Source organism: Athene cunicularia, assembly GCF_003259725.1.
Source record: "Athene cunicularia isolate RWA chromosome 1 unlocalized genomic scaffold, athCun1 chr1_part1, whole genome shotgun sequence".
In the NCBI taxonomy this organism is placed as follows: Eukaryota; Metazoa; Chordata; class Aves; order Strigiformes; family Strigidae; genus Athene; species Athene cunicularia.
Window position 1 is genome coordinate 93,803,903 of NW_020799091.1, and position 12,581 is coordinate 93,816,483.

At 42.5% G+C, this 12,581-nt stretch overlaps 1 protein-coding gene across 1 annotated transcript; it reads left to right on the top strand.

The window, feature by feature from the left end:
- Window positions 1–443: 443 nt before the first annotated feature.
- Window positions 444–12,185, top strand: SIK1 (salt inducible kinase 1). Its single transcript, XM_026850879.1, has 12 exons — window positions 444–610; window positions 3,147–3,210; window positions 3,452–3,613; window positions 3,886–4,010; window positions 4,125–4,248; window positions 5,215–5,438; window positions 5,679–5,828; window positions 6,468–6,590; window positions 6,844–7,069; window positions 7,763–8,038; window positions 8,588–8,819; window positions 9,622–12,185. Exons 1-12 carry the CDS (start codon window positions 569–571, stop codon window positions 10,040–10,042), a joined length of 2,169 nt encoding a protein of 722 aa, XP_026706680.1. The 5' UTR covers window positions 444–568; the 3' UTR covers window positions 10,043–12,185.
- Window positions 12,186–12,581: the final 396 nt, after the last annotated feature.

Consider the following 12,581-nt stretch of genomic DNA (forward strand, 5'->3'; position numbering starts at 1 on the left):
TAGGCGGGTTTAGTTTTTTCATTCGATGTGTGCGCTTCGAGAACAAAAAACTTGCAGTGTTATTTGCAGAAATCGTTTATTAGTGGGCATGCAACCGTATTTATATTTCCAGTGCATGTCCCAGTCATACAAGTCACTGCGGTAGAAAATAGTCTGTTACAGGAATCTGTTTTTCACTGGCATGGGATGGATTAAAAGATTTACCGAATCCCATCCAGTGCTAATTTCTGCAGTTCTGTTCGCTACCTTATGTGCAATCCTTTGACGTAGAAAAGAAAAACGAAAACGTTCTGTGCCGTGAATTCTGTGCGGGTCAGGAAAACAGAACCAGCTTTGTCAAGTCTGTACTTTTAAAAGCTACTTCATTTGTGTGAGTTTTGTGTGTGTGTGTGTGTGCGGGGAGGTGTCTCTTTTTTTTTTTTAAGATATCTTAACAGTAAGAGTACCTATTTTGTAATACCGGGGGTTCTTTTATTATTTTTAAAATCTGCAGGTTGCAATAAAAATAATAGACAAAACAAGGTTAGACCCGAGCAATCTGGAGAAGATTTATAGAGAAGTTCAGATAATGAAGCTTTTGAATCATCCCCACATTATCAAGCTATATCAGGTAAGAGGTCAGCTTTGAAGTGCAGCATGCAGATGAGATATATTTGTGCTCTTCTTTTGCACATGATTTTAAATCAAATATTTGTGGAGAGAATGCATATTGAAATACTTTTTTGAAAAACACTTAAACTGGGTTTTTTAAAAGTCATTCGTCATTCTTTGAATAAGGTTCTGGTATGTTAGACAGCTTTTTGACAAAATGCACTGTAAAATTTATAGTTAAAACCAGGCTAAAGTTTGTTTCAGAGCAAGGAACTGATTATCTGAGCTTCTGTGATTAACTTTCCTAACTCTTCTGCTTTTCCTGTGTGGAGGAGTGGAACTTCTTGCATGCTTTTGCTAAGGGGAAGATTTAAACTCACGTAGGACGGCAGAGAAGAAAACACAAAAGCTGAGTTTGCTCTAAGTGGAAGGGATTTAAAATCAACAACAATTAAACCAAACCAATCTAAGTAGAAAATCTTAAGTAGAAATCTAATCTAAGAGTTAGAATTCTAATCTAAGTAGAAAATAAAAAGCCAGTAAATGTTGGTATCTTAGAATATGTCAAAAAACTACCTGTTTGGTTATTCTGTTCCGGTTTGTGTAGTTTTGAAAGTGAATAAATATCTTCCCCCTCATAGAGTTTCACAACGTGAATTTTGATTTAGATCTGTTCAGTTTCTGCACTGGTGGGTATTTTTAACAGTAAGAACAAATTAATGTGTTTGCAGAAAACAGGATCACATCTGTCTAGTGAGCAAGGACTGCTTTGCAAATTCAAAATATTCCATCTAATTAGCATTTGGTGTAAGTTCCTCTTAATCATCTTAAATCGTGCCATGTAGATTTAAGAAGAAGATGAGGCATCACGGTCTGTCTGGACCTGTCTGGAAGGGCAGGGGGGGAGAGAGCAATAGGTGGGTGAAGCAGCAGGTCTGAAAGTCCATCTGCTGTCGTAAAGCTGCAATCTTACCGTTGGGTTTGTTAGCTTTAAAAAAAAAAAAAAAAAAAAGTTTAATTAGTGTGTAAGGCTGAAGAGCCAGTAAGGCAGGTGCTTAGGCAAGGCATTATTTTTAAAGACCTTGACACACATGAAGTGCTTGATATTTATAGTATTAACAATCATAACAAAAATTATTCTGTGTTAACATCTGACGTCATTGTTGCCCATAGGGCAGTATAGGACATACAGAAACATTCTAACAGTTCAGTTGATTTCATTTCGGTGGAATGGTGTGGGTGAAAATACATTTCAAAGCTTTTAGAAAAGCAGGTTAAATTCCATCTAGTTGAACCACTTCACCTGATGGAGCAAATGACGTTGGTAGTGGACCATAATTTCTTTTCAGTGAAGTTTTCTTTTCTTTGTTGTTGTAACTGATGCTTTACCTGTTTGGTGGAGACTGAGAAGCAGGGATGGAATTAGATGACATACCAATGTAGGGTGTGCGTTCTTGTATTATTTCATCATTGTTTTAGTTTCAGCACAGCGTCTTAATTTCATCCAGCTGGCAACTTTCCCAGAACACTTTCCTTCAGTTTTTTAAACTGGGAACCTCTCTTCCTTTTCTCCCAGTTCGTTTATTTTCATTTTGTGTCTGTGTGTACTTGTAGTGAGGGGAGGACAAGAGCCTTCGAAAAAGGTTACACCTTAGGAGCCTGGAAATTGCAGCTTTTGAAGTAGCATTGACACTTTTTTGATTGTTAACCTGTTGCGAGCCTTCTGCTTCCAGAGCAAAATATCTGTTCCTTGAGAGTCTAACTGCAGATAAATGTTGTAGTTTAAAATCTGAAATGCAGCATTTCAAAGATGTGCCATAGTAACTGAAGATTAATTTGGAAATGCTCAGAATTTCTCATTCATTGTTTGGTTTGTAGTTGGGTTTTCTTTTTTCCTCCAAAGGAAAAAATGAACAACTGTCAAAGGAAGTTGATACTAGATTGATAGGTGAACACTGGGTGATATATTGACAGTTGTTGATGTACATCAAGCACTGCTGTTACACAAACAATAGCCTATTGTCACTTGCATGGGAGGCTTGCCATGACCCTGGCCAACACCAAATGGGAGTGGGGTATTTGATACTACTTCTTGATTTGTGTAAGATGTAGATATCTCCCCTGATCTGAGTACCTGCTAGCCTTGAGACAAAGGCGACTTTATGTAAACTTTTAAGTGTTTTTGCATGTTCAAAATATATCAAATGATTTAGAAAACTACATATGCATATTTTAACAAGGAATTTGGGGAAGTGTATGAAATTATTGAAATGCTCATCAGTTATCTAATGGAGATTAGGTGGCATGGTAATGGTGTGAAGAACAATGGCATGGGAAGTTGTTGCATCTTGTAGGCACATACGCATTGATTTGTTATCTTTTTCATTACCGATTTGCTTGGAAAGAACACTGTGCTGCAAAATTAGATGCCTTTACTGCCAGCTGCTGCGGCAATTAAATAATTGAACTGATATGTTCAAGGATACACTTAGAAAAATGAATGAAAATACAGAGGTCTGCACTTTTTTTAAGCATGTCCTCTCATGTCTTCACAGGTTATGGAGACAAAGGATATGCTTTACATTGTTACTGAGTTTGCAAAGAATGGAGAAATGTTTGGTAAGTCCTCACTGCCAGAGCTAACAGTTCTTTAGATTTAGTAACCATGGCTTTATAGTTGTCATTCATGAGTGAAATATATAAATATATATATATATATATATATATATATACACACAGTGATTAAAAATCCAGGGCTGGCATTGTCAGCTGTCAAACAGCGACTGCAGCACCTGCAGGATTATGAAAAATTTCCTCCAGGTGTTTCTAAATCCTCTGCCTTTTTTATTTTGTCTGGCAGATCATCTGACCTCCAATGGGCACTTAAGTGAAAGTGAAGCACGGAAGAAGTTCTGGCAGATTCTTTCAGCAGTGGAATATTGTCACAGCCACCACATAGTGCACAGGGATCTCAAAACAGAAAACCTTCTGCTAGATGCTAACATGAATATCAAGTTAGCAGGTAATAAGAAATATATGGTTGCTCTATAAAGATTAGGCATGTAGTCAAATTCAGTCTCCCTAGGATGATCTTATGCATGTATTTATCGTTACTGAAAATAAACGTTACTGATATTCCTCTGAAGATAACTTCTGGAGCAAAGAGAATAGCCTAAATGAATAGGCAGAGAACAAAACAATACATCTGCTCCCTTCTTTCCATTTTCTGCCACTTCTGAAATCTTAGTATGTGGTTGAGTGACGTCTTACCCCAGACCTTTACCTTCATTTCAGACTTTGGCTTTGGAAACTTCTACAAGTCAGGAGAGCCCCTCTCCACTTGGTGTGGAAGCCCACCTTATGCAGCTCCAGAAGTTTTTGAAGGCAAAGAATATGAAGGACCTCACCTTGATATATGGGTGAGCTCAATATTCCTTAGAAATTGCATTTCACACTTTGTGAGGGTCTGTGGGCTTTCAAAATCATTGCTTCTGCTGGAGTCACTCACATGCTGTGTTGTTTTCTATTGACAGAGCCTTGGGGTGGTGCTGTATGTTCTTGTCTGTGGTTCTCTGCCTTTCGATGGACCCAGTTTACCAACTCTGAGGCAAAGAGTACTGGAGGGGCGGTTCCGCATCCCTTACTTCATGTCCGAAGGTGCTTTTCACAGATCCTTAATGTTAAAAAAGGGGCTACAAATGAAGGACTAGCTGTCCTGTTCCTTCTTGGGGGGCTGGTTTTGCAGCTGGCAATCACTTTGTCTTTATGTAATTTTTGTAGGGCAACAGAGTTGAGGGGCTGGTTGCACACGTTTTCTTTTCTGGGATCTGCTTTATGGTGCATCTAAAAGGCTGTCGTTTCATTTCTTAGAGTATCTCTATGGATTACAAAAATATTTGACACCCTAGCTGGAGAAATAAACTCTCACAAAAGAGAGAAAACTGGAGTTTAGTGAGACTAGCCTGCAGTGCTAAGATGGGTTTAGTTCTCAGATATTTTAACAAATCAGGAGGGGCATATTTCAGTGTATCTGTGCTGTCAATGAGAGCAGAAATAGTGGGGCTTAGCACTGTTTCTTGAGCACTCCAAGAGTCTGGTGAGAAGGTACTGAAGAATAGTATGTATCACCTCTCTGACTTGGATTTGAAAACAAGTGAATGTGCCTCTGTCTTCAAGTGAAAAGAAGAAGTCTGACCTTTATCAGTGACAGCCATGAATGGCTTTGATTCCCTGGTTATAAACAAATAAGCAGTACATACGGACCAGGAGGTTGTATGTGATGGGATTCTGTACTAAATTCTGACCTCTTTTAAGTGGATGTAACATCATTAAACCTGCATCCACTCAACTAGCTCTCCTACAAGGTGCAAGGCCACCTGAAACCTGCCCGTATCCAGTACAGCTTCATTTCCTGTAGTGACGTGTTGCTTTTGTGAAATGGATGTGGACATCTCGTGTGCTGTTTTGAATACCTGGTAGTCAGATCAGCCATCAGCTGCTCAGAAACCTTTAATTCCTGTTTTCACAGACACCATACACTGTTGCTGGGAAGGTTTCTTAGCAGTGACCTTGGGCTGAGCTGTTATTTTTGCCCCTGCTCATGAGTTTGTCTTTGTCATCCAGACTGTGAAACACTAATCCGACGGATGTTGGTTGTGGACCCAACCAAGCGAATAACCATTTCCCAAATAAAGCAGCACAAGTGGATGCAAGCTGACCCATCTCTTCAGCAGCAGCAGTCTTTGTCCTTCTCCATGCAAAACTACAACTCCAACCTGGGTGACTACAATGAGCAGGTCCTTGGGATCATGCAAACACTGGGCATCGACAGGCAGAGAACTGTTGAGGTGAGAAATGCTTGCCCCTTAGATACATCCTCAGTGACTACCAGAATGCCAGTGGTGCAGTCAGATATACATCATTCAGTGACTAGCCTTGATCTGGTGTCACAGTGTAGTAAAATCTTCACTGCCCTTCTGGATTTTTACTTATTTTTTGAGTACGCTATTATGAGGCCTTAGAGATGAGTTTTTCCTGCTTATATTCTGAGTTGCCTGCAACTCAAGGGTCCTTTCAATGTCTTCTAGTCTCTGCAAAACAGCAGCTACAACCATTTTGCTGCAATTTATTACCTGCTCTTGGAGCGCCTCAAGGAGTATCGAAGCAGCCAGCTATCGAGTCGCCCCACAACTGGCCGTCAGCAAAGGCCGAGGAGCTCTGAGATCAGCAGTGTTGAGGTAAGGAAGGGCATTACTTACTGGGAAGCTGTGGCCGTTGGCTCTCTTTTTTTTCTGCCCCTTGCTCTGGGAAAATACAAGATGGCAACTCTCAGGCTTCTGAAAACCAACTCTTATATTGGTTCCCTCTGATAGGACACAGCCTACTGTCCTTCAGCAGAAGGTTGATTTAATATAAATGGCCTGTTTCCTGAGAAGTGACTGTGGGTCATGGTCCAAACAGCCTGCCTCGGGTGCAGGTCAATAATGAGCCAGAAGATTAGGCTTCTCAAGGAAATTTGCCCTCTCAGGCATGGATTGGTTACACTTTGTTACATACCCCATAGGTAGGATCCTCAGAAGTACCCCATGAGTCAGATTGTGTGTTTTTCTGACTTTTTTTCCTCACCCCCACCCCCTTTAAAGTGTGGTCTGGGTGCCTTTTCAAATTGTACTTCCAGTTAAATTGCCTATCTTAGGTGAAGGAGTTTTGTGTTTGTGTTTGCATTGAAAGACTAGCTTTCTTAATCTTCCTAGAAAGTATGTGGAGAAAGCTTGCATGGAAGGTGTCTCTCATACTCCTTGAACCTCCAGTATCTGAAAAGTCATGTGGAACTGCAGTGTATGTGATGGCTTCTGTGCATCGCTCTCTCTCTCCAGATGCCTCAGGACAGTCTCACTAGTGAAACCCTGCGATCATCTTTGCTTTACCAGCAACCTCAGAACCTGATTCAGCCATCCTTGCAGGCAGAAATGGACTGTGAGATGAGCAATCCATTACAGGTTGGTGTTCTCAGCTATACTGTGTATTACTTTTTTTTTTTTTTTTTTAAATTGTTCTGCCAATCCAAAACAACAGGGGTTGTGACTCTGTTCTCTCCCTCCAATCTTTTGTTTGGCATTTGGGCATGGTGTCGTAGTAGCCTCTCAAACAGTATGGCTATTGAAGATGTGCCACAGGGCTGTGAAGAATATTAAAAGGTAGCGCAGAAATAAGTGAAACACCCTTCAGTCTGTGATCTGACATGTTTTGCAGCCTGTGTTCTTTCCTGTGGATCCCAACTTCAACGGGCTCTTCCGGAACCGCTCCATCTCCCCCAACAGCCTGCTAGAGACCACCATTAGTGAAGAAGTGAGGCAAGAGAAGGAGCTGGAAGATGAAATTAAGGCGTATGACCACCCCATCTGCATCCCTAGCAACACCAGCAGGAGGCACACGCTGGCTGAAGTGACCACTCATTTCTATCAGCATGCCCCTCCATGTAAGTAAGTCTGGGAGAAACGAAGGGTGTCAGTAGTTAGAGGAAAAGGACAGAGAAGGAGTGCCATAGCAGACAAATGTCTGAGGAGTATGTGCTGATTTTACTTTCACTGGGATAGGAAGGCCCAGAAAAGAGGTCTGTACTCTGCCCTCCACAATTCTGTCTTCCTATAAATAAGCACGGCCCTTACAGAAGAGGTGTTGCACTGCTGTATTTTATCTAGATCACTTTAGAGGAGAGCGTTCTCGCAAGCAGGACATAACCCTTCTCTGCTTGCTTCCGCTGTTGTACCTGGGGAGGTGATGGTGCCTCCATTAAAAAAAAGTCATCGTAACTGTATTTGGTACACTTCCAGACCCTGTGAACTAAACAAACAAAACTGTTCACAAAACGATAATCCCATGTCAGAGCTGTCGTGCTAAAGAAATGATGTTGGCCTTATCCAGCATAGCCGGGTGGTGCTGGAGTTGCTGGCAGAGCCCAGCCGGCTGGACAGGAGCCCAACCTTAGGTTATTCATTGATGACCTCTTGCTGGAGTCAAGCTCTGTGACAACACGAGTTGCCAGACACCTCTCCACCTCGCAGGTGGTTATTAGTGCCAGTGTAGGTGGGCAGAAGGCTCTGATGTCATGTTTGGTCCTTCCTGTACTCATCTTGGGAATGCTCTTTCTCTCCTTCCTTCCCCTCTGTAGGTATAGTCATTTCCTCTTCTGCAAGCCCAACAGAGGGAACTAGTTCAGACAGCTGCCTTACTTCATCTTCAAATGACAGCTCAGTGGCCCTGAGCAGCTGTTTGGCAGGTCAAGTAATGACGGGGAGCCCGGCCACAGCTAGGATGACGTCGCCCTTCCTAGCTTCCCAGTCTGACGCTCCGGTGTTAGAATCCCAGGGCTGCATGGGAGGTGCTTCTCTCCTGCCTGTCAGCTTCCAAGAAGGAAGGCGAGCATCTGATACCTCATTAACTCAAGGTAATGTCTTCCTTGCTTTATTGCTGGGGGATTGCACTCTTCCGACTGCCACTAGAAAAGGGTAGCATGCAGGGATACTTACTTGCCTGTGTGTGTTACACTGAGGCCAACCACCTGGTTATTACGGCTCTTGTATTCCCGGTCCCTGAGGGAGGGCCAGGTGCCCTGAGGAAGGTGCCTAGATGAGAGGTTCTCAGATACTGATTCAGCGTGCCCGTGAAGATATTTCTGCTGCCATGAGTGGGATGGCAGGCTCCTCCTTCCTCCTAAAATAAGGGGGTGCACAACACAATTTCTGTCGGGTTTCTCCTTTGCTGTGCATGTGTCCATCTACACAGGGATGCAGCTGTCCCAGACCCTGTTCCATTACAGAAGTTTTGCTCTGTCCGTCAGACAGAGGGGTGAACGTGAACTGGAGAGTCACGGTCTCTTCTAGCGCAGTTCTCACGCAAATGAAGGCAGCTGCCCAGAAAGGCTGATCTGTAAAGCAGGCTCCTAGGCAAATGCTAAGGAGGATTAAAGTGCATTTCTTTTCCTCATGTCCCACAGGCTTGAAGGCTTTTAGGCAGCAGCTGCGGAAGAACGCTCGAGCCAAGGGCTTTCTCGGCTTGAATAAAATCAAAGGCTTTGCTCGGCAGGTGTGTCAGTCCTCCTCATCTCGGGCAGCAAGGAGTGCCATGAGCCCGTTCCAACACACACAGCCAAACACCTGCATGTACAGCAGCAGTGGAAGTGGCAGAGAGGGACGAAGCCTCCTGGAGGAGGTGCTACAGCAGCAGAGGTGAGAAGCTGACTGGGAGGAGTTTTGCTGTTTTCACTGCGTTTACTTTGGTTAGGGGCAAGTGAGGAGGAGTAAACACAGTAAAAGAGGTTGGGGAGTTTGGTCACTGGGGATTCCTATCCTCCATCTTTGCTGTGTGGCAGCAGATAAACTGCTTGGCTTCCTTTGTGGCTTCCTGCACTGGCATACGTAACACAGGATGTGCAGTTCCACTTAAAAATCTCGACATCCAAATATTTGGAGGTTGCTGAATTGAGAAGCAATTTGGTACTGTGGGGGAAAACATTACTTCTCCCCATTGCAAGCTGTATTTTTCTTTGTTAGTTTTGGGAATGATTCCTTTCCTCCTCTGCCTTCTCCTGTAATTTTCCCATGGCAAGGAAGCGAGACCTTGTAATTTGGAAAAGTTACAGCCCACAAAGGAGGCACAGTTCCAGTGGCCTCAAATGTCATGTGTGGTGGCACCTCTTCATTCCCATAGATGCAAGATGGAAAATTGAGTTTCCGGTTTATCTGCACACGTTGTCTCTAGAACATCTATTATTAGCAGGCCAAACGGTGACTAGATAACTTTCTGGTGATAGTCGTCCTCTCCAACATGAGGAAAAGCCAACTGAAAACATGTTGACCTGGCATGGTCAGCTTGCTTTAATTGTACTGGCTGGGTAAGGAGACGTTTGATAGAGAGAAGGAAACAAAGGGGAAAGTTATGGTCAGAACCAGGGCCAAGAAAGGAGGAAGAAAAGCACTAGGCCATCCTAGCAGTGCAAATTAACCTCTTCTACCCTTGGATTTTGTTCAGAATGCTCCAGCTGCAGCACCACCAGCTACTCCAGGCAGCTTGTCCCCAGACTTCTCAGACATCTGCAACAAATGGCGTCCCCTCCTCTGACAGCATAGGTACCTGCAAAGCATCCAATTCTCTTCTGTTGTCAGAGCTACAAAGAGAGAACTCATTTGAGCTGGCCTTTGCTGGCAACAGCCAACTGCTCCAACCTCATTTCTTCGGTGTCAGCGTGTCACCGGTGTCCTCAGCAGCTCACCTTTTAGACACGCACCTGTACATCAGCAGCAACGTTTCTCCAGTTGGCGCCACCTTCTCTCAGCAACAGAGTTTCTCTGCGCAGTCTCCGAGCTATGACACTGTCACTCTGCAGCACGGGGATTGTGAGATGGAGGACCTGACTTCAAACCAGCTAGGGAAGTTTGTCCTGGTCAAATGAGAGCCCCAGCTGCTGCAGCTCACGCTGCTCTTGCTGCGAAGAACTTTCACCACTGTTCCATGGTGTGTGTGGATCCATGGCTGGCTGGTGTCGTGTGGACGAGTGACTCTCAGAAGCAATAAATTTTGAAGTATGTGAAGAGGCTGTCTGGCTCAGAAAGCTAGCAACTTTATAGAACTGAAACAAGCAATATGTATGTCTTTTTGCTTCTACTATTCTTGCACTGAACAAATATGAATAGAAACTGAATTTTTTAAAGGAAAAATAATGGTGGGGAAGATGGGTGGGGCATTTGTGGGGACAGGGAGGGATGTGGTTGGGGAAGAACTCTTCGGTACTGTACTCAAGTCAGACCAATACAGCTCTGCTGTTATGCAAGATTAGCAGCTGTCAGTAGTGGTGACACAGCAGGGAGAGGCTTTTCAAAGAAGGGACCAGAGCCTCCCTTTTTCACAATATTCATTTATGGGTTTGTGAAGATGATTACCTCTTTTAAAGAAAATAAACAGAAAACCAGTGGCATGCAGCATTATGCATTCATAGAAGACAAAAATGGAAGCATTGCCATTTGTTGGGGATTTTTTTCCTCCTGTTAACACTCATGTTATTTAAAGGAACCAACATCCCCATTCCACACCTCCCAGATACATATACTTTAAATGAAAACTGTGAACTTCTTGCTTGATACATCAGCTGGAAAAGCTTAAAAAGCCCTTCTAATTAGTACAGAAGCAAGTAATCTGTAGAAAATGTATCCCTTGATATCAGGATCCAAATTGCATAATGTCTGGTCTTTTGCAGGGATGTTTGTTTGGGGGTGGTGGGGGTGTGTGTGTGTGTGTATACATATGCACACATGCACACATGCATATATTTTGTCAGTCTGAATAATCTGTGGGAATCTTCTTATAAACACTAAGTTTTTTCATATTCTTGCAGAGACACTGAGGACGGAAGCATTAGTGCTGGTGGGGTGATAGGAAGGGTTTTCTTTTTAAAAAGCCCTCCTGGAGGTTGCTTACAAAGTTGCCTGAGGGGTATTTCTTAGTGCTGCACATTGTTATTTCCGCTGCTAATTATGTTTTTATGCATTTCATTATCAGGGTCCAAACAGAACTGACTCTTGGGGAAATGTGCAATATTGAGGTTATAATTATATACTGACAAAGACAAAAGGAATAGGCTAGAACAGAATTCTACTCTAACGGAGTACAGCTATTTCTGAACAAAACTGTATTAAAAGTGAGTAAAACAGCACAATCTTTGGGTGTTTGTTTTTGGTTGGTTTGTTTTTGGCATATTAGCAAAATGAGGTTTTTGGATTAGATAGGTGTTTTCGTATGGTTTTTAATGCTGTATATGTATATAAATAGGAAGCAGAAAACTATATAACACTAGTTATTTTTTATATTTTGTAATATGCTTATATTGTGTTTCTGGTATAAACCCCACTCCCAAGGCAGAGCATGACTTCTGTTGGTATCAACAGAAGTTATGCTTGCGTATAAAGGGGAGAAGAGACTGTGCTCCTACAGAAGTAAGTCGAGTAGGGCGTGCAAACTTTGGAAGCAGGTGAGCAAACAGTGAGCCAGCTTGGCTGGAAGCTGCCATCCGACTGTCAGAAAATAGCTGCATTCTGTCAAATGCTTAAAGGACCCATCTCCCGAGTGTGACACAGGGTGCCTTCAAGTTACCTTGGCTTTGTGCAACCTGCAGTATTACGCATTTGCAAATAATATAGATACTGTTTTTTCGTTTGTTTCATTTAAAAAAAAAAAACAACAACAACAAAAAAAGCCAAAGATTGACCAGGTTAATTGGTGGTAGTAGGAAGGGTTGAAGATGTCATGTGGCTCTGTCTGTGGCTCTCCATAAACAACCTCTTTATCTGTGTGTTGTATCTGTGTGTCTATATTGGTGCATCTCCAGCTTGCCACTGCTGCTACATGGTCTGGAAGCTTCAAAGTGAGAAAAAATTGCTTGAGTTGAATTTCTGTTAATGAGTGGTGCCTTGCAGCAGAGAAAACACCAAAGTCTCATGCTCATTTGTAGTGGTTTGGGAAAAAAAAAAAAAGACAAACCCAAAAAAAAACCTGATTGCGTGGAGATGGCTGGAGAGGAGGGCAAGAAGAAGCCAGCTCATCACAAAGCAGCAACTTTGCCTTCAGTTTTGTAAGGGGTAGCACACATACTTAAAACGCAGAATTTCCTCTTCAATATTTGTTTTGTTTAATGCCATGGATCAAAAGGCCACAGATTCTTTTGTTTCCTGTCCTGAGCAATGACAAGCACTTTACTTTCATAGTATTTTTTTTCTTTTCCAGTTGCTGTAGAACCTCTTTGGAATTATTGCTGGAGCAGAAAGAGGTCATTTTAAAAGTTTGGGTTTTTTTGTAGATATCTTGACAGTGCTGTTCTGCAGACTGCAATGCAATAGGGTATTTAAAGACACTATGTGATTGGTTTAATTAAGATGTATAGTTTATTTTTTATCATGACTGAACAATCATTTTATTTCTTATGTTAAAATGAGAGGTGT

Coding starts and splice junctions, on each gene's coding strand:
- SIK1 (XM_026850879.1), top strand. CDS start 569: ATGAAGCTTTTGAATCATCCCCACATTATCAAGCTATATCAG. Junction 5,829..6,467: donor CTGAGATCAGCAGTGTTGAG/GTAAGGAAGGGC, acceptor CTCTCTCTCCAG/ATGCCTCAGGACAGTCTCAC. Junction 7,070..7,762: donor CTATCAGCATGCCCCTCCAT/GTAAGTAAGTCT, acceptor TCCCCTCTGTAG/GTATAGTCATTTCCTCTTCT.